Here is a 22,430-nt window from a genome sequence, read left to right on the forward strand (position 1 = left end):
CTGTGAGAAGCTTTCCCTGGGGGATGCAGTGTAATTTTCATAGTGACCATTCCTAAACTAGAAAGTTGCCTGATAGTGTAACCATATTGATGTAACCCTGCCACTGTGAATATTTATTTGGACTGCATTGGTGTTTGCCACGTGTTATGTAGTAGAGTGACTTAAATTGGTTTGTTTCATGGAAGGTCACGAGGCTGCTCTTTGGACAGAGTGAACTGAAGTGGAAAGTTCCATCTCTGCTTGTGGCCAAAGTGGAAAGATAAGTCTTCTGGTAAAAGTCAGGTCGGAAGAATCATGGAAATGGAGGTATAGCAGGGACCTGAACAGGTGTCAGACTGTAGCTTATACCCTTGCACTGCTGGAAACTTGATTACCCATATCCCATCACTAGCGTATCATAACTATATAAAGTTGCACACATAGTTACACAGCTCTACCTAAATGGTACTAAGCATTCATGTTCTGAAATGGTAGTGTTTCAAAACAACACTGCATGACTGTGTGTGACTATCCAAGGTATTGGAGAAATCAGGCTGTAATTGCTAGTAATTTTAAGGGGGAAATGTGCATTCGAATTTGTTCTGACCGCTTGTTCTGTTCCCCACCCCACCCCACCCCCCCCCAACAGAGACAAGGAACCGGATCTGCAAATGGCAAAGACAAGACATCTGGCGAGAATGGTAAGGGTTGACTATTTCTTGATGGAGAATATTGCGTCAAATTGAGCCAAAATATTTTTTTTACTGTAATGATAGATGTCAAGTAGCAATGGCCTTGGTTTCATGTATTATCTTTTCAATGTGTTTTAAGAACTGGAAGGGCTTCAATGGGATGGTTTTCTTTATATTTGTATGTTGAAATCTACTTTATGTACCATGGTAAGCCAAAGGACTCTGTGGGAGTTAGTACAGATACAAATGAGGCTAGAACAAGACAATGTTAAGTATGTGTGAAAAGGACACAAAGAGACTAGGTTAAGCATTATGGGCAGCTACTATATGAATGGGGAAGGTGAGCAATAGTAAGCTAATTGCGAAGGACTTGCTCATACACATATTTTCTGTGGTCTGATTAATCCCACCTAATTTTAGGCTCATAACTAAGATACCAAAGCTAAAAATCACATGCATAAAGCCCATCTGAGTGTTGCTGGAGATAGGCTATGGATGGAGCAGCTCATGTGGAAGGATTATATGGCAAATAGGTTCCGAACTTTGGCACTCTACATGAGTGGATGTGCACTCATCCTCCACTGCTTTAAGGGGAAAGTTATGTTTTTTTCAGACTTTAACAAAGGAGATGGCAGAAACCAATTACTTCCCTTTAAGTGGCACAAACAATTGTAATTATCCCCCACCCCTGAAGAAAATAAAACTGCATTTTCAGTGAAAATGGCAATTGCGTTATAGCTGAAATCTCTGTTTTGTTGCCTACAGGAGGCAGAAATGCTTTACACACAAATGATCACCTGATTAAAATCCAGTTACCATCAGAAATACTTTCCAAAGGAAAATATTTTAAGCAGCTTTATTATATACCCAGCTGAATATGAGGCAACATCAGCTTGTAGACTTTCATGAACAGCATGATGATTGAACTATATAAATATGCTGTCTGCTTCTTTTTGATCATCCAGTTTTAATTAAAAGAATATGTTCTGGTAGTCCATCCCAGCTACTGAAAAGCAGGAAGAACGTAAGTCTCCTCTGAAGAGCCAAGGGTTTTCTGAGATGGAATTTTCTGAGCAGTTATTTTGGATATGCATTTTCGCCTTTACGTGTTGGTCTGAACAGAAATTTTGGGCCCTTTGAGGGAACATGTCTTAAAACATTAAGAGGCTTCTTTATGCTTAGTTTTCCTATTACAGAGAGGTGACTTTCCCATAAGGGCTGTTTGCATAATGTTACAGTAAATGAAATCTGTAGATGATGTTCCCAGTATGATAGAACACAAATTAGAGTGGAAAAGAAAGAAAGAAATACTTTGGCTTGTTATAGTGTCTTGAATTAGTGGGAACAAATGTACCCTGACAGCAAAGCCATTTGCATTCTCAAGTTAACAGGAAAGGAAAGCAAGCAAAATTATGTCAGCCATTCGGGCAGCATAGGAAACATGTTTTTCTCTTTGCTGTTGGAGCACGTTATGAACTGAGCTCATTTGCCTTAAATTTCTTCCCAAATAAAGTTGTCCTGTTGTCAAATTTAGGCTTAGATTTACTGATCCTGCAGCCTTTTTAATAGCAAGTCCTTTTTTTCCTCAAAGGGAATTTTGAGTGAGAAAAGACTGTGTCATTAATTCACAAATACATGATTCTAGGTTGTAGCATAGTTTTAGGTATGTAAACAGGCAGGTGCACAGTTAATCTTGGATTAATAGATACCAATTATTTTTTGTAGTGAAATTGTAACAAAAGACTGTCACCTATGTAAAATAGAGGAGCTGCAGTGAGATGAAATATTCCTCTGATCTCCCCAATCCACATGCTTGCATGAAAATAAAGCAGAATCAGAACTTTGAACCTGAGACCGATTTCTAAATCAAAGAAGCAGAAATGTATAGCTATTTGTCCTTATTAGCTCTGTGTAGTTAAAACTCAAGCAGAAGTCATTTATTCCTCTGAAAATTGGGATGTGCTGTAAACCTACATACACAATATAAACCCTGTTACATGTTTTTTGGCCAGAAGTCTGCTACATGTCCATGTCTTAAATTTTCATTGTGGCTGTTTTTACCAGCCTCTTTAGATGTTTGCTTCCCTGTCAAAAATAAACTTTCCCTCTTGTTGAAAAAGGGGAAAAACAAAACACCCTTTCATCTTCATGTTAAACATTTTCATAGCATGACTTTTTTTATGAAGGCAAACTAGCCTTGCTCTTGATTACAAGGTAAGTGTTAGTTTCCAGCAGCTTTTCCTTATGACAAAGATGCTTAGCTTTTTTTCAGCGTTTTTGGTGCACACAATGGAGACACTGCTCAGAGTCAAATTTTGTTTGTGCATTGCTTATAGAAAATTAATTTTGGGCCCATCTCTAGGCTGGCTTAAAACTGGACAAAATAAAATTGATGACCATGGCAATCACCGTTCTCCCTCTTTGAAGCATTATATGGGGTTGCTGTCACTGTAAAGCATTCAAGCAAATTCAGTCTCTGAAGATTCCTTTTATAGTAGTGGTAGTTTTGGTAGACGCAAATTCATGTTCTCATTTGACCTTCGTCAGACAGCGACGTTGTATCTGTAGTTGTACTTAGTGCCTACCGCCGCAGCAGTGATCTCTTATCTAGCCTTCCTGCCAGTGGGGGATTGTATCACACACAAAATGCAGGCTCAGCCCCAATGCATTGAACTGGCAACGGCTCATTCTAGCAGCCTTGTTTTTTGGCTCAGGACGTTGGGAAGACTGAGCTTCAGAAAAGCCAGTGATGTAGAGCAGTGGTACTCAACAGTACAAGTTTGACAATGGGAGAATAAAATCCCATACACAAACTTTACCAGTTGTTAGACTGATGAAGGGACTGTTGTACCTACATGAGACCTTCATTCATCAGCAGTTATCTTCTCTCAGCTGCCTTCTTGAATAGTCTTCCATACTGCTAGGTGGTAAGTTATGGGGGACGAAGCTCCCTCTTTCCTCTTTCAGAACCCTGGTCATTAGCAGACAGGATTCCCTTCCACTGTATTTGGTACAATGTATACTACCATATCTTCTTGGGTTTTATGTTGCCACAAGCCTGGTGATTCTTGAAGCTCTATCGGAACGATAAATACTGGATAATCACTTGTTTTGAAGTAACTTTTTCTCACAGTGAGAGTATTGCAGTTAACATTCAATGACCTTACTGGTTGCTGGTCAAGCCCCAGGTGACATTTGTCTATCTTGAACTTTTAAGCAAGTTATAGTTCATGCTTTTATAGGTTATGATTAAAATCAGATGGTAATTCATGTCTTCCTAAGGGAGAGTGACTACTGCATTACAATCTGCTGTCATGGTATATCAGTTGCTAGTGAGGTTAATGGAAAAGCTCCTGATAGCTTCAGTGTGTGCTGTATAATGCTGAGTGCCTTTCCATCCAAAACATACTATACTGCTGTCAGAGAAGTCTGTGTAATTTCATTCTCTTGTCAGAGTTGGAAGAACAAAAATATTGTTGGGAGTAAATTACATAAACTAGTTTTTCTGGGTGTGAACTGCTCAAAGGACCAGTCTAGAGTGGTGTTCCTTTAGACCACCTAGTTTAATGATTAGCAGTAATACTATGCATACAGGAGCGCTTGTATAAAAACAGCTTGTTGTACATAGGAGCCATGTAACTGTAGCTGTCTTAATCTCATTGGGTCTTGAAGGATTTCAGCCTACCTGAAAGAAAAGGCGTACTTAATTGTGTATGGCATTACAGACTTGTAAACTGTTACATAATGCTGTTCTCTAGGTTAGAAAATCCAAAGGGAAGACAGCAGTACTATTCTCATGCACCTCCTCCTATATGAATCTGACTTGTTCTAATAGAGTCAGTGTGGGGTAAGAAACTATAACTTCCTTTTTGCTCACCTAGTTTGATTAATCAGGCCTATCGTGTTTACAGATGCATCCTAAATGAAAACAGGATGTTCCTACCTTATTATTTTTACTATCTCGTCAATGTCACAAAGTTCTTTTTTAGGTTAATGCTTGTCAATTCTCCTGTTTCCTGTTGCCCTTTTTTTTTTAATTTGTAAGCTGGTATCATACAACTTGCTCTTTAAGCCTAGCACAACTGGCAGGGAAAGAATTGCATCAGAACCAATTACTTCTATGTTCAAATTTATTAATAGGAAAAAGTGATTCTAGATCTCACTCTTAGTTCTGAAAGTACATAAGGCATGTGACTATTAATTGTTACTTGTTAATTATTTTCTTGAAACATCAGCTTTATCATTCAGCAATATGAATATTTATAGCAAAATATGTACTTTCACGTGATGAATGCTATAACTTCCTGGTTCTTAGTGAAATGAACATGATTAAGTTTTGCATGAACTTACATGTTGTGGTGGATTAGCCTACACAATCATGGCAAGATGGTCAGTTGTACTGAAATTGGAAGCCCTTTTCAGTTTCTACTCATTCTCAAGCACTTGTCTTGTCAGTGTATGATCTCTGCTTTGGGGTGGTCAGAAAATTGTAAATGAATAAATGCTCTGCATTTCCTCCTTTTCATACAGTACACCATAGGAAGCCTCTACATAAAGATAAAGAAACAGTAGAATTAATAAAGTAAATTTTTATCTTTTACATTTAAACTCACTTAAATTTGATGGCTTCTAGAAAACATTAACAGGAATGGCAGTCAGGAATAAAGGATCTGTCTAGGTTCAAAAGAGTGAACAGTCATCTTCATAGTTATTTACACAGTGTTTAGCTTAATAGAGCTTTAATTCCTGGCCAGAGGCCAGGATCATTATTATAGTATGGTCTAATATAAATAACTTTTTAAGAACTTGAAATTAATTTTCCACTAATATTCTCCAATTGCTATGTAAAAACATGCTGTTCCCTTAAACAGTCCTGCAAATAAACTTAATTGTGGAAAAAAGATTTTGAAGAAGGAGGGGACACATGAGGTTACCTTGTATAAATATTCAAAGAATCTCATGGAGCATGGTTTGCTGTATCTGCCCAGGTCTAGAGGTCACATTCTTTAGTCGCAGCAAAGGACAGTGACTGAGCTGTAGCATTGCAATGCCTTGTGCATTTTCTTTCCCATAAACCGTTGCTTGTGTGGCAAAAGATGAAACAGTTCTTGCAAGGAACTGCTGTATCGATGTAAAAAAGCAAATCCCAACAACAAAACAAACACAACTCTTTCAGATTGTGATATTTCACCCCCACAGCACTAATCGGAAGTTAGAATGGGGAATATTGTATGAACTAATTAATATTGAGTTCTCCTGGGTATTAGGTTGAGTGTTGGGAGGAAAATTATCATGCACACCTGTCTTTCACTATGGTGTTCTGCTAAAATTCTCTTGTCCCTTGAAAGTGGTGCTTCACAGAATATTATCTCCCAGTCAGTAACTCAGTCTCTCTCTTCTCCTTCTTTCGGTCTGTGTCCAGAGCCAATTTCTGTCCTATCTTATACAGCCTAGCTGGTACTAGCAGGGATTTAGGAAGCGAGATGAGAAATATTTGCTATATCTCATCCCCCATCTTTTAAAATAGGAAGTCTGTGTCTCAGCAACATCTCTAAACATGTATGTAACCCTCAAACGTAACACATTGACAAAGCCGAAATACAAAGGGTGTTTGAACCCTCAGTATAGCTATGTAAGTGGTATTTGGCCATGTATAGATGGCTTGGGCTCAGAGGAAGATGTAAAAATCCTGTGTGAACTCAACACCATGATCTGGAGCTGAGAGTTTCAGATGTGAGTTAGGAGAAAAATTCAAAGTGAACTGTTCAAAAGGAATCCCATCGCAAGGCATAGCTATGCATGGCAAAAACACTGCAGGCAACCTTATCTGCCGAGTTTCATTTCAGGAACTTTCTTGGGGACAGCTGTGCATAAAGTTTACCCAGAACCAAACCAAATATGTCTCGGGTCCTCTCCTGGCCTGTATCTCTTCCCATGCCTAGACTGGTCTGTTTATCAAGAGTCCATTCATCTCTTCAGGCAGCCAACATGTCTCAGCTAAAGACAGATTGAGCCTTTAATAACAAGGCGCTCAGATTGTTCACAGATCTCCCTAGAGAGGATGCTAAAAGGAAGAGAAGGGAATTATACATGAACTTCATTTCCTCTCCTTGGTGGATTTCTGTTTCTTGAGGCCAAGGATAAGTATAAATCCTCTCCAGAGGAAGACTGTGTACTTGTTTATTTGGGGCAATGATGACAATGGAGGATCGTTCACAAATTTTGTATCAACAACTTTTGATGTTTATCTAGTAACAAAAATTTTAAAAGCAATTATTTTTATATATGTTTGAGATAAGGTAGATGCCTTCTGTACTGAAATGTCACCTGCCCTCACACGTGTCCATGCACATGATGCACATGCAGTGGTCATCTGATTTTTGGGGAGAGGATCCTCTGGAGGTTAAAATAACGACCATACCCAATCTAAACTTAAGTAATGCTTGTAAGAGCAGATACTGTTCTTACTCTTCTGTTATCTGACAAGTTGGGTTTGATACTGTTTGTTACTACTGCGCTTTATCTGCTAATAAGAAGCTTTTGGTTTTAAATGTTTAAGGAGAAGCATCTTTACAAACAATATTTGTTTGTCTTTTTTAAAGTTTCATCCATTAGCAGAGCCAGCAGTGCTCATAGAGTCTGGCTAATGTCCTGTCTCTGGAATTCCCTGTAAGTTTTCATTTTGTGTATCATGTATAATGACTGTCATGACTACCAAGTAAGTCTATTTACTGACACAGCGGATATAGCATTATGCATGTGAAAGGTGTCTGTGTGTATGTTGATGTATCATCTTAATTATGCAGCTTTTTCTTGCACGTTGTTTTGGGGCATTTCTCTTCCCTGGGACTGTACTGCAGAGGAAAAGAATGCTTTCCTATCTGATGGAAGAGTACCAGGAGAGCAAATTGAATGCAGAAGTCCCATAGGAAAAAACCCAGAACAACAGAGCAGAAACAGTACAACCATAGAAGAGTTATTCTAGCTTTTTAAACTCACTTTTTAAGGACTTATATTTCAAAATTTCATTTTTTTCCTCCCCTTAGAGAAGGTCCCAGCTAGCTAGCACATATGAGATAGAAAACCCTTACACTTAACGCTCCTGCTACAAATGAATCTTTCTAGGTACTTATATGGTCCTCACCACCATAGTAACTGAGTATCTTCCAAGTATTTAAAAATAGAGATAACAATAACAATTTTTGCCCCAGTCTATCTTTCTTTCCAGCTTGCTACAAGAATAACTTGATTAATTTATGGGATCTTTGTTTTGCACACAGTGCTTGTATGCAACCTGGAAAACTTGTGTGCCTGCTTAATGTGATGCTCTCAAGCTGAGTGTATCCAAAAATTCAGCTGCATTTCTAAAAACATGATAAATGAACACTTGTATATAAGTATATATACTTACTTATGGTCACTCATACGATCTGCTCCTTTGCACATTTGAAGGAGGTTGAAATGAGCAGAACTGCAGCATTCCTGCAGTGTTGACATTAGAAGCAGCCCAAGGAAATAATTTTGAATTATGCTCACTTGTAACTTAGTTTCAGTAGAGGATCGCAGCCTTGTTGTGTTAGATGGTGTGCACACCCCTACAAAAGCTTACTGTGTTTTCAGGACAGCCAGTTTTAGTGAGAAAATGGAGAAGCAGTGAAATTGCCTGAAAGAATGGAGTCGGTAAAACTAAAGATAGAAAGAGCACTGTTCAAGTCTGAAACCCAGGCCTCTTCAGGGTACCAAGGAGGATCTTGACATGCTTCTTTGTCCTTGTGCTTTTTTTTAATTTGCGTTGACACTGGCCTGTTACACTCTTGGTTTGGCCTTCGAGTCCTAGTTTCTGACCTTAGCTGACAGCCACTAATTCCCCATTTGGTAACATTTTTGTCTCTGTTTCTTTGTCCTTTAAACAAGGACAATGTTACTTGGATCCAGCTTCCTGCAGAACTGGGATCCTGGCACTTAGGAGGCATCTAATTCAGTAGGCATTTGAGCACCTGAAAGGTGGTAGGAGCTCCAATCCCTTTTGAGAAGCTGGTCTGTAAGGATCAGGCTTACTCACTAAGAAAAAGTCAGTTGTAAATTAAGGAAAAAACCTAATAGTAAAGATTTCATGATGCTAGTGAGTTTTGCCTTTTAGATGACTTGTAAATATGCTGGAGCTTCTGTCAAGTGTTTAATGAGGAAAAGCAGAACTGAAATTATGCCTTTGACAAGTGCCATATTTCTTTTGGAAATCAGTCTGTAATTATCACTGTGCTGCCTGACTATGCACCAGGGAGAATGAGACTTATTTCCATGACTGGCACGTAGCTGACATGCACTGGCTTACTTCCAGAAATGTGCGCTCACTTGGAATTGTGCTGTCATCAATACTCTGAGAAACATTTAGTTCTGCTTTGCTGCTGGTGGGAACCTAAATGAACTACACGGGTCAAGCCAGTCCACGGCTAACACTAGTAAACCCAATTATGTTACCTCTGAAATGAATCTGTCCTTACATCATCAGGGATGGTTTGGGGCTGTATCAGGGCTAGAATCAATGGCATATGTACATAAGCTGGCATATTTACACTGGAAATCCATGGAGCTGGACTGACTTGAGCAAGTTACATATCTATCTCTACATGTTACCCAGACACTAACAATGGATTAATAAAAGGTGGATTTAACTCAGCAGTGTGGTTTTTAATTTAGTGGAAGTGAAAAAATGAAACAGGAACACAATCAATGCACAACAGTGGTTACCAGCATTTACTGTTGTGGAAATATCACTCTTTTTGACTGTACACAGTATCTGTCTTACTTCAGTAGGCTTTTGTTTTCTTCTGTTATTTTCTTTTTTTCCAGAAGACTGTTTTCTAAATGAAATGAAAATGCTTTTCCACTTAGGAGTTCCTTGTCTGTTAGTAATTTATTAAATGGTTAATATTTTTTTCTGAAGGTTTTTGAGATTTTAATTTACAGCACACAGCTGTCTTAATGCACTTAGCTCGATGCTCCAAAATTAGCTTGTAATTTCATGTTATCAAGCTCCCTTGTGTAAGGAGGCACTGTAACAGTGGGAGTGTTAAAGACTTGATTAAAACTTGGTCCTTAGCTGAACTACTGACCAGAACAAAGAGCAGTTAAGGCTGCAAAAAGAAGTTAGATGCTACATGAACCAGTGCAACATTTCACCTTTAGTCCCTGTGCTCAAGAGCAGATTTCAGGACCTTATGAAAAGTTGCCCATACAACATAAGAGAAGGGTGTCTCGCAGCAGGACTTCAGCCCACATCTGTCTTGGGTTTCTATACCAAGCAGGAGCTGTTAGGATTAATAATAATAAACTGTCACCCTTTCTAGATTAGGGGTTAAATTCCTCTTGCCTCTCTGTATTGGTGTACATATGTGTGAGAGACCTGAAGCTCCAGAGAAATGTATTCCTTCGTGACATGATGATTATCAGAATGAGCCTCTCTGTAGAGCTTGGTGTTTATAGGTCCTAATCTGATTTAGGTATAAAACTGCTTCTGATTTGCTCAGCTCTATCAAGGCTGAGGAATTTGTGGGCAATACTAAAATAAGTGTAGGGCTTGTGTACCTCTGGAGTTAAGTGGATGCTCAACAGGGATTTTTCAGAATGTCAGGTTTGGACCTGGGCATTTAATTTCTTCTTAATCCCATTTCAAGCAATTCCATCCTTATTTAGGTCTGGCTGATCTTGGCCACCTCATGTCAGCTCTTCCAGACATTTTCTCTATGGAAATCCATATGTAAAAAACATCCAAATGTTTCCTGGCTTGAGGTCTTTGTTAGCTAAGCTACTGGATCTGACGAAGGATTTCTTTGGTCAAGCACACTTGCTATTGGTTCATTTTTTCCCTAGACCAGAGTGGGTTATGAATAGGAAGCGCTGCAAAAAAAAAAAAAAAAAAAAAAAGATTTTCCATGGAGGAATTATCAAGAGAAGAAACTTGGATAACACCAGAGATGGAAAAGGCATTTCAAGAGTCACAGTGGAAAATAGGGCAGGATGCTCTGGGTAGCTCCTGGGAGATACTGTGGGCACTCCAGAGACCGGAACTGAGCTCTCAGCATTTCTCTAGGGTCTCATAATAATAGTATTTCATCACAATTGATGAATGAGTACTGTAACTGTATTTTTAATATCTCATCTTCCATTCTAATTTATACCTAAACCCTTCTGAGACTGCTGGTCGACTGTAGGTGGGGAAAGCATTATTGTTAGGTTTTAGTGAAACACTGGCGTTCCACAGTGACCAATTCACTAGCTCCTCTAAAAGCTGCCAATAAAAAATGGATGTGTACAAATTTATTCATTAGCACAAACTAATTAAAATCCAGGCTAATTGCCAGGAAAACAATACGTTATTGTAGGATTTCGGAATTCATTATGCCTCTCTACTAACCCAATAGTAACTATTCTGGCTCCACAGTTTCTAATCTAAGTTACAGATCTCATAGTGATAGCCAGGTAGTTAACATTTAGATTTTTGAATTGCTAATGGATTTTTTTACTCAGTCATTTCTAATTGTATAGGTTCTCCAGAAGTGCTCCTTCCTGAGCATGTGTTGCAACAACTCTCCCTCAAAGACAATGTGTAGGACAGAGTCCTTCACGTGAACATCCTTAGTTTTATTGCACAGTGGTGCAATTAATTTCCAATACATTGAGACTTTGATATTCTGTAGTTTGAAGCTTCGACTAGCCTTGATGGCTCCTTTCCTTTATTTTTGTAGGTTTAAGGGCTTGTTTTGTTCATTCTACTTGCTTTATGTAGGCACTGTTTACTCCAGCTAAACAGTGCTGCACTATTGTATGTAAATTATTTTTGCTAATAATTTTCTATTTTGGTGTTCATAAAATAACTTAATTCTCATTAAAATTGGTAGCACCTTAAGAGTTTTGGGCTGCGGTGCCTCTAGACACTGCAGAGTTTCTGACAGGAAGCAAGAGTTGGAGAAAATTCCGGGCAGGATTCTGTCATTTGTGGCAGATGTAGTATAGCTAAACAGAAGGGTAGGAGGGCAGAGATTAAAAAAAAAAAGCTTGAAGATTTGTTTGCTTTTCTGGCCTTAGACTGATTTCACCAAGTCAAATGTAGGTTATCAGGTGTGGAACCTTTGAGAAGATGTGGATGCACACGTAATACCAGACCTCCAGTTATGTTTGGGCCCCATCTTGGGGTGTGGTATGCACCCATCCTGGCTTATACACATACAGCACATATACACATATGTTCATACAGCACAGATGAGAATCAGTTCCCCCCGCCTCTTCATCTCAAATAACCAGGGGCAGAACTCATGTAGGGAAGAATGTCTAGACAGAGCTAAGGCAGCTGGATTCAAGGCTATTTGGCATCCTGAATCAGCTACCTCTTGGTGTAGCAGCCAGCAGACTAATTACTAGCAGACAGTGCAAGGCACAGGTGTATTATGATCTCATCTAATGATTTTTTTCATAAAGCAGACAGCTGTATTTTTCACTAGCAAAAATTCTTGGTGACCTTTACAACAAATCTATTCATAACTAAACTGTATCTCTTATGAGGGCTGCCTCTGGGAGACAAAGACATGTTGTGCTGCCTAGGGGAAGCTGGAAAAAAGCATTCCTGGCTTCTTTTAGCCAAGAAGGTAAGACAACGAATGGAAGACCTGTGGGTTTAGACTTTTTTTATCAATGGGTGATAGTGTCTGTCAGCAGAGGGCACAGATACAGGCTTTGCCAGTCAGTCATGAGTCATCATCTTGTCCATCAGTGCCACTTTGTCTCATTTCAGACAAGCTTAAGCCTTTGGCTTAAGTTCCTTTCTCTGTAAATTCAAGAGAAAGAAATACCTCTGTTAGACTCCAGTATAAAGAAATCTGGATATTAAGATCCATAACGATACTGTATATGCTTAGCATACCAGCAGACAGGCCCATGTTATGTGCCCAGTGGGACCAAGTGCAAGCCTTGGAGCTGTTCTGCCTGTGTTTAGGAGGCTTGATTGACCTAGTCTGGTGTGACTGTGGGACCTCTTTGAAACTGTGGCCTTATGCCAGAGAAAAACATCACAATGGTTGTTTAAGTATTTATGGGTTGTAAATGAGGGTCCACATAAATAAAAAGCAAGAGACCGAGTCATGAGACGGCATCCTCTGGAGGTCTCTCAGCTAGGAACCATTCCGTTATGGAAGAACATCAAGCAGAAACTAACTTTTGGCTATTCCCTCCACTCCTCCCATGCCACAGGCAGACCTTGTGATCAATGCAATCTAGGGGCTGTTCTCAGATGCAGCAGTATTAATGTAGGGGTTTGGTCTTTATTCATCTTAGTAAGAAGATTACCGCTGCTAACTTTAGTGTTTTCTTTATTACATGGTGGACTGGCTGAGGTCCAGAATGAGTTGGAATTAGAATACTTATTTTTTCTTTTTATTAGTTCTTTTTCTTCTTGCAGTAGAAGATGCTGCATATAAAGAAATCTGTGAAGAAAGCTGGGTCAAGGGGTACTAGTGTGTCTTTGTAGTTGTGTCCCCCCCTCCCTGCCCCCATTTTGTTTGTGTGAGCTTGTAACTCCCACTCTATTTGGTTCTAAGTTTCAGGTTTTAATGAACCTAAATGTAAGCACATCCACAGCTGCCATTGTTTCTGGAGTGGGTAGTATGCAAGATAGCCAAGAAGCTGCTGGTTTCCTCTCCGAAGTATAAATAGATACAAATTTACTTGAAACCTGGCACGGGAAGGTGTTGTAACTACAATAAATCTGACCGTAGTTTCAAGCTTCACAAACTCTTAGGACATCACAGTAATTTTCTATGCTTGTAAGTAATTTTCTCCAGGATTATGTAGTACTGCAAACGTATTTAGGGCCGGATCTGATCTCTTGATTGAATTTGCAGAGTAGAAACTAGCATCTAATTAACCTGAGCTGAGATGGAGAGAAGCTGCTTCTATTCTTCTGTGTCTTTGTAAGGTTTCTGGCCTAGCAGCAAAAGGCTGAGTACAGCTTCCTATTTCATTCATTACAACTTAACAATTCAGTATAATTGCTTGACATAGTGAGTGATACAGCCTAAAGCAGCCAGCCTCCTCTTCCAGTGTTACGGATACCTTTTGTTGTTGTAAAAGATGCTGTCTAGATGTGACAAAACAGTTGATAAGCTTGACCAAGTTTATCAGAAAACAAAACAAAAAGCAGTGTAGACTTTCTGTTTGGGCAGTTAAAAAAAAAAAAAAAAAAAAAAAGATGTTCTGTCTTCCCAGTGGCTTGTTTCAGGAGAAAGTCTGATCGATTCAGTTACAAAAAATAAAAAAGACTTGTTCTGGTTCTTGCTAGTCAGAAAAGGTTGCACAAATTGAGGGAAGCAGCAGCAAACAGACTCAGATCCTCAGCTGGTGCAAATTGCCGTAGCTATTCTAACTGATTTCTGCTGGGTTGTGCAAGTCCCAAGAGTCATTCACAATACTGAAGCTTTTAACCAGTCATTGTCTTGCGTAAGCAGATAGGTTTCTACATTCTCACAGGCAACAAGTGAATGTGCCCATGAGGGAGGGACGAAGCATGTGATGCAGTGGGATCCTGTGGGGTGATTCCAAGCTACTGGTCCTTTCTGGCAGGCAGGCCAGGCTGCTACGATGGGTCAAGTTAGTTATTCCTTTCTTCCCATCTTCATCCTGAAGTTTTCCTTTCATCTTTTCCACAAGCAGTTTCTTTTCTGTCTTCCTTTCTTACTGTTTCCCTCATACTGTGTTTCTGTCTTACTCGTTCTTTCTCCTCCCCCAGAGAATTTCATGTCTCTTCAGCACAGCTAGCTCAAGTACTACTTTTCCTTCTAACTGCCTAATTTCCCCTCCTCTTATTTTCCTAGGCAAAGTTCTGGTCTGGGACTTTCGGTGAATGTATATACTTTACTAAAGAAGGTCACTGACTATTGCTCTAATATTAGAGTGATGGCCGACTGACCCTCACCCAAAGTTTCTCATTTCTCTCCAGTCTCAAAAAACATTTCATTTTCCAGATTAGATTTAAGCAAGGGCCTGGTGAGTAGACAGCAAAGAAACATCTGGAAGAAGAGCACCATGTTTAAGAAAGAGATAAAGCAGTCTGTAAAAATAGCGGGATTGGAAACAAGAAGGTTTTTAATTGTTCTGTCTGCCTTATTAGCTTGGGAAGGAAGAAGTAAATTTTAGGTTTCCTGAGCAAAAGAGAAGAAAAAAATATTTAATTTACACCTGTTTACATTCAGGTCTAAAGTTGGAGGAGTGAAGAAAATTAGTTGGGTTTTAGTGCAACAGTGTCTAGTTCTGGGGTGTGCTGTATACTGTGCTTTCTGCATATGCATGGAGTCAGTTAAGGATTAAAGTTAGGACTTAAATTGCACTAACCCAGCTGTGTTTTCTGAAACAGGAAATTCATGAAATGTCTAGTCCTTCTAGATGCTAACCTTCTGAGTTCATGGAACTTGTAATCCTTGAAAATAGGGGAAGGAAAAATGAATCTATATAGATCAGAACACATGGGCTGGAGAAATAATCTGAGATTGGTCATCCAAGTGTGTCAACTAAGGTACTGTTTCTGATCAGCATTATTGACAATCTGACATGTATCTAAATCCCAACAGAACATTAAAAGTGCGTGTTAAAACTTAAATTCACGCAGGGGGTAACTGTTTTGTGGAGAAGTTTTAAATGAGTAACAGAGTGCTAGATCTTCAAACATAGAATGTGTAAGGGAGAGCTTTGATTAATTTTTTACTTCCATGTAAGTTTTCAGTGACTCAACTATTTCCCCTTTTTTGTCCCCCCCCCGAAGTTGACATTTCAAGAAATCATAGGCAACTCTCAAAAGTTACCAGCACAGCAACATGCACAATCTGATTTTGACCCCTTTTAAAGATTTCCCAGCTATCCATAACTTTTATTTTTCTTTCACTTAGTTTACATTCTTTTCCTCATATTATATACACTTAGTTTGTTTATTACAATCTGGACTGGTGGCAAGGCCAGAGCTGCTAAACTCTGCTGGTTAAAAGCTCCCTTTTCAGTTGTACACAGCCTTGCCAAAATCCAATTACTTAGGCTGAAATTTGTCATGTTGATTGCTTGCCTTAGGCAGAATTATTTTGGAAGGGTTCAGCAAAGTCATTCCAGTTGTTTCAAAAAATGAGGCCTGAACAAAATGCTAGCATGCCTAGCAATTAAAAACAATTTCTGGTGGCCTCTTTGACTGTTTTGAGCCTTTGTAATTTTGAACAGAAATGTAAGATTTGCCATCTGGGATGTGACTTTTCTATCTTCAAAATTGGCCAAGTTATAAATGTTTATAAAGACAAGTCTTAAGTCTGCATGTGTTCAGTGAAACAGTTATTTTTTTAAAAAATGAAAATGCTGCATCACTGAGCCAGATAGTAAGCACTAAAACATCTAAACCAACACTGTCTTTGCAAGTATTAAGGAAATTATAGGTTTCCTTGATTGCTGCTACATGTTTCTGTACACTATGCTTTGGCTGGGAACTGAAACAGAGAGCATAGCGGTGACCCTTCTGTGTTCCCAAGACACCACAGTTGCTTAAGAGGAACTGTAATGCCTTCCTTGGAACCAAATAGTCACAGAAGCTGGAGCAGGGAGGTCAAAGGATGGAATGACAAAGGGGTCCAGTAAATCTCATCGGGAAACTAGAACCCCAGAGTATTTGGGAGTGTCTGATACTTCTGAATGGAAACTGGGACTGGGAGGAAGGAATTTGAATTGGGATGTGAAAACTGGAGAGGGCAGAGAGCCAGCTAGTGTGGGAAGGGACTGGGTTGGAATACTGAGGTTGGGGGATGCCCTGGTACAGTTTGGGGGACTAGGACTAGCCAAATAAATTAACAGCTTGTTGAGGTCTACTGGGAACCATGATGAGGATCTAGGCTGGGTAAGAGATGAGTCTAGCCTTGAGTTTATACAAATGAGGTGGAACAGAAATAGCCACCACTCTGAAGGCATCAATAAGCAATGAATTTCTTGAGCCTGAAGCCCATACCTTCCATGGTCTCACTGTTCCTTTTCTGTCAGCAGTATGAAAACCACTGACAAAATATGCAACTCATGGAATTTACTGCTGATTCAAGTAGAGGAAAACAGCCTACTATCAGTTATTTCATTAAAACAAGATATATGTGGTGGATCTAACAGTTCCAAGCAGCCATGCTGAGGAACCATGTGGGTGTCCATATGTTGTAGCAGAATACAATTTTTTTTTTGTTTCCATCTAGGAAACACAGCGAGTACGCTGTGTACAACTTTCATGTACAACTATGAAAGTTTCAGTCTCAAGAATTTGAAACAGGATTTTCTGGAATTAAAGTTGTCTATGCAAAATTAACAATTAATTGCATGATGGTATCAGTGTAATTTGTCATTTACTCTTGCATGTCCAATTTTGCAACCTTAATATTCTGTTAAGATAGCTTTATGTGTGCAATAAACATACAACTGAAACAGGAGGGAAACCTTTATTCCCTGGTCTCAGTTAGATTTTCATGCCAATTAGACTGTCTGGGACTGGGTTTAATAACTCTTTAATTGCAACTGCAGCACTTGGCTAAATCAGTGCCCACCCTTCCTGATAAAACTGTTTTTAAATAGCTGTTGTTAAAAGGCACTAGGTGAAAACTTAGTGAGGTGAAAGCAAAGATAGAATGAGTAAAACCCCTTCTTTTCTTCCAGACAATCTCACTTCAGTAAAGCTTGTTTTTTGTTTGGTTTTAAATTTGTTTTGCATTTCTTATATTTAAAACATTTTATATTTAAACTAAACCATTTCCAACACTTCTGGGTTTCAGGGAGACATTTTCCAGAAGTTTACAGCAAATAATTTCTTTTTGAATGTTGCTGAGGTTTAATGTGCTAGCACTTCACTAGCACATTGAATTACAATAGTAGTTCAATGCCTGGAAGTTTTGTGGTGGTTTGTTGTGTTGGGTTTTTTTTGGTTTGGGTTTGGGTTTTTTTTGTGTGTAGTGGAGATGAAGGATCAACACCTACTCCTAATTATTTTAAATAAAAAAAATCACTAAAACAACAAAAAACAAATGAATGAACATCTGTAGTAACCACCTGTACCGCTTAATGCCATTTCTCTCGGTTTCACTGTCTCTGTAAGTCTTTTCAGGACCAGGCAGAGATCTACAGGGGGACAGTCTCAGATATGCAGGGGAATGTTGCGTACAGTTCACTTGCTCTCTCACTCCTCCATTCTGAGGCCATGTATGTTGTAAAGGTGAATGGGGCTGCACTAAGTGTGAACCCTGTTAGGTGGGCTTGCCAAGCAAAAGGAGGTGCTGCTGGACCAGGATGGAAGGGAGAAAAGGGAGAACAGTCTCTTCCAGAGGAGTCGGAGGCAGGGAAGGCTCTGGGTGACAAAAGTAATTCGTTACAGTGCTGGGGGCTGGAAGACAGCTTGGGTGGTGGTCCAGTGTGGTACTTCACAGCTGCTTTCACAGGTAGCTCAGAAATGCACTGCGCTTCAAGGATGTACAAACTTTGTGCCTTCAGTACTGTGTGGGTTTAATGGCATCATCTGTCAGGATAATGAGACCATTTTCCTTTCCCTGCTCCATAACCTCATGATGCAGATAAAGAACTAGGAATATTGGCCTACCTTCTTTCACTGGAACTTTGTTGGAAAAGCATGCTTGCTTTTACCAACATTATTTTTTTTTTTAAAAAAAAAAAGGTATGTAGGTGTGATTAATCAATACTTAAGCTATAAAAAGGTGGATGCTGTTTCTCCTTGCTACACACCTGAGAATAAGTCCACTGCAACCCAGCCTTAATGATCTGTACTTTAGTCAGATGTTTGTCAGAACCTATAACTGAATTCTTATGGGAGAAAACCCTTCCATCCTTTACCTGAAATAGCATCAGGTTCAAAACGGGATGTTGCTGAGTCAGTGCCTGGGACCTAGAAGGTTTGGAATTTTATTTTTTTATGAGATGGGGAAAAGCCGGGGTGGGGGGGGCGGGCGGGAAGTAGAAGGAGGATTTGAAGTACTGTCCAGTGCCTTTGGTGCTTGACCTTGCTCATTAATCTCTGCTACTTTGAAAAGGCTTGGAAAATTACATTACCTTATACCATCAGTCTGCACTCAATAAATACAGACACTAAAGTCAGGGATGAGAAATTCCACAGAGCTTTGGTATTGACTTGTTAGAATTCCAGGCTTTAGCCTCACAATACAGTAATGGTCTATAAGTAATGAACAAGCTGCTGAGAAGGACAACTTGCCCTTCTGGATTCATTCCCCACTCTTTTAGAGAATGGCCATTTTTTTTACTCCCTTATGCTAAACAGTAAATTGTCCTATGTGCCAATAAGGTTTTTTTCTGTTACTGGAACAGCAGAGCTATGCTCACGTTCTGTCTCGGGGCCAATAGTCATATAAATCTGAGCATCACTTTCTACAGTAGGGGAAGGGAAAGAAAAAAGGCAGAGGAAGAAGACTACAAGGATGTATAGGGGTTTGCATTTCTTCTGTTACGGAATGATGAAGCAGTAACTTGTGTGGTTTGGCATTTAAAGAATGTGTGTGTTTATTAGTCTCATAAAATCAGAATTGTCTATTGAGTGTACATCAGCTAAGATTTCAGTGAAGAAGCCACACTGCCTCCTTACCCACAGGTGCTGTACAGGAATCAGGAAGGAAGGAGAGGGTACTCTTGTTGGGGAACTGTCCTAGGTGGTGGTCACTATGGTTTTCTGTGTACTTCATGCAAGCTATGATTTCATGTCAGTGGAGGCCTTCCTTGGCTTGGATCAGCAATGAGAAGCATGGCCAGCAATACCTTTTAAAAGGTACTTGTAGTCTTCAACATATTCAGTACATCTGACTCGCCTATTTTATTTCTTCTCTATGTTGTCTCAGTCCTGCCGTCAAATTATGGCTGCCTTTGACACATGCTAGGTGCAGCAAAGTTCCTTTGAGCATCTCTACTCTGCAGCAGAATGGCAGCAGCCATCACCTGGCTCATTATTAGTTAAATAGCAGAGCAGAGATATGGTATTTGCAGTAGCTTGCAAATTCAATTGTAGTTCTCACAGCAACTGTCATTTGGCTGCTTGTTCATATGAGGTATTTGATATTGCTTGTGGTGTTAACTGTAATCCCCTATTAGGGTAATATAAGAAATCTTACTGGTGTATACTTTAGAAAAACAAAGGCTTTTGAGCATGAAGTAGTATCCTCTTAGCATGCAGGCACACATGCATGCAGAAAAATTCACTATCCTTGAAATAAATTGAAAGGATAGCAAGAGGTCCTGATATTTTTTTTGTCTGTTCAACTATATATCTCTGTAAAAAGATAAAGGTATGTGGACTGTTCAGTCAGCTCCTGAGGGAACATGAGAGGATCCAGATCAGCTGCACAACTGGCAGCTTCACTGGCAATCTCAGCAGAGTGAACAAATGTTCATTTTTACCCTCTATTGAAGGTGAGCTGTTCTCTGCTTGCTAACATTGGGATGGAAGCACACAGATGGAGTAGTGTGAGAAGGTATGCCTCCTCTTAGCTGCTACAGTTTCGGTGTAGTACCTTTCATAATGGCTAAATAATTTATTTGATGAGAAAGAACGTCACATGAAATTGCAGATAAATGTGTTCATATGAAATTCTACAACGTGTGTAGTTCGGGCACCACTCAGGCTCAGCGAGCATTATTATCTATATCTACATCTGCACTAGTCACCCTGAGTTCCCTTTATAGCTAATAGAGAACTAGCCAATATACGAAGGGGATTCAAGGGTGAGTATTCATGCTATCCTAAAACGTCTGCCTGAAGTAGATCAGATGAATTGTTCCTCTGGAGTGCCTACTTTTCTCCATTGGTTTCTTTGTAAGGTGAACTGCCGATGAGCTCCAATGGAAACACCTGCATGTTTAGGGGTTTTTTTCACAGTTGGACTTGATGGTCTTAAAGATCTTTTCTAACCTAAATGATTATGTGATTCTATGATTCCAAGTCAGATGAGGTGTTTGTTTTTGGTTTTGGGGTTTTTTTTTTCCTCAGGAATTGGACAGAGCTTTTTATTTAGAATCCAGTTTTTAAATGGTTGGCCTAATGAGCTTCTGTACAACATGTAACATGGCTTTCCAAATGGCTGTTGGGCAAAACAACCTGGAATACACTGACAACACCATTCAGCATATAATTCCTTCTCATCCTCTTTCAGAGCCATAATGCCCCAGGATCATCATTTTTCTCCCATTACTGCTATTTCAGTGCTATCATGCATTCTCCTGAGGTGCCCCTCTCTTCCTAGGAAGTTAAGCAAATCAGCCTTCAGGGGAAATAAAAGTATAATGTGGCTTTTTGTGTTCAATGGAGATGTGGTAAATTCAAACTAATGATTCTGATAGAATAAGCCCAACCAAAAGAAAACAGTGGAAGTTTTAGACACACACACACACACCCCGCAACAGAATTTCTCTGCTTTCTGGTGGAAAACTACAGCTGCGTAACTGCTTTCAGGAGTCAGAGACATTAAAATTCTGTACCTTTTGTGAGAGAATTTTGTTATACAGAACACTCAGTAAGACTACTGGCCAGACTACCTCAATCCAGTTCTGCATCTGGATGTGCTTGTGGGTGCTGGAGCAGAAGTTGCAAAGCCAATTGATGCAGGAGCATGTAAGATCTACTGGCAGGCCAAGTGTCATGGTAAATCAATGTCTTATCAGAATATGCTGGTCTTTGCTCAGACTGTGACTGGACTACCTTAGAGCTGTTCCAGAAGCCTAGGTTTTATATCCATCCATTGCATGTCTGGCGCTCTACTCATGGGATGCGTTTGGTTTTATGGAGGGGTGACAAACTTTGTTTTGCCAAATACACTCACAAAAGAATCCCTTAGAGCATAATTGTTCAGCTCAGCCTGTGGGCTGTATCAGGTACCCTGTGACAATTCTGTTCTGCCTACAAAGGGCACCAGATGCTTCCTTGGGCATTTCTAACCTTACAAGCTCCACTTCCCTCTGCAAGACTTTGAAAATGGCCCAACTGCCTCCACAAGCACCCCCAAGCTGGCATATGCAGTGCAAGATGTAAAAAACCCATGGTACATACCTGTATTAAAGTAGTGGCTTTTTCATGGTGGGATCGTGCTGAAGTAATTGTTCTATTACTAGCACAGAACAGTGCCCATGTTCATGCAAATAAAAGTTGCAATGTTTGGACACAATTTAAGTTGTTTCTTGCATTTAATCTATGCAGTAAAGTCAATGTGTCTCACAGATAATCTTACTTACAAGGCATTTTTTGATACCATGTGATAAGGCAAGGAATATACTGAAATAACTCCTTAGCTTAAGAGTGTAATGTTGAATGGCAAAGCTTCAGTTCCTATATTTTATGCTGTCCACTGCTGAGTGTGTGGTTAAATACTTTGTAATTAAAACCTGGTGATAGGTTATACAAGAGGAGAATATCTTCTGGCTGTGACTTTCCAGGCTCTCGTGTAACAGTTTTTATTAAAGTTACTGTGAAAACTTAAAATAGCACTCTCATTAGTTGCTAACAGAGATCTGCTGGTATACAATGAAGCCTAGAAGCCGCCTGTATTTTCCACTTTGAAGATGAGCAGGGCAAAATCTCACTCTTTTTCTTTGTGTGAAGAGAAACACCTTCTGACTCTGTGCTACGGTTCTTTTGATTGACTCCTTTCCTTTTTCTGTTTGACAGGTTTTCCTCTGTAACCCATGCTATCTTCCCCAGCTCAT

The 22,430-nt window shown here is 39.6% G+C and overlaps 1 protein-coding gene across 1 annotated transcript in view; it reads left to right on the forward strand.

The window, feature by feature from the left end:
• Positions 1-22,430, forward strand: part of PCP4 (Purkinje cell protein 4) — a 51,897-nt gene that overhangs the window by 18,996 nt on the left and 10,471 nt on the right. Inside the window, exon 2 of the mRNA XM_037377321.1 lies at positions 629-680. Coding sequence (XP_037233218.1) covers positions 629-680 — 52 coding nt within the window. The remainder of the gene's footprint in view (positions 1-628; positions 681-22,430) is intronic.

The sequence above is a fragment of the Falco rusticolus genome, chromosome 2 (assembly GCF_015220075.1).
Source record: "Falco rusticolus isolate bFalRus1 chromosome 2, bFalRus1.pri, whole genome shotgun sequence".
Classification (NCBI taxonomy): Eukaryota; Metazoa; Chordata; class Aves; order Falconiformes; family Falconidae; genus Falco; species Falco rusticolus.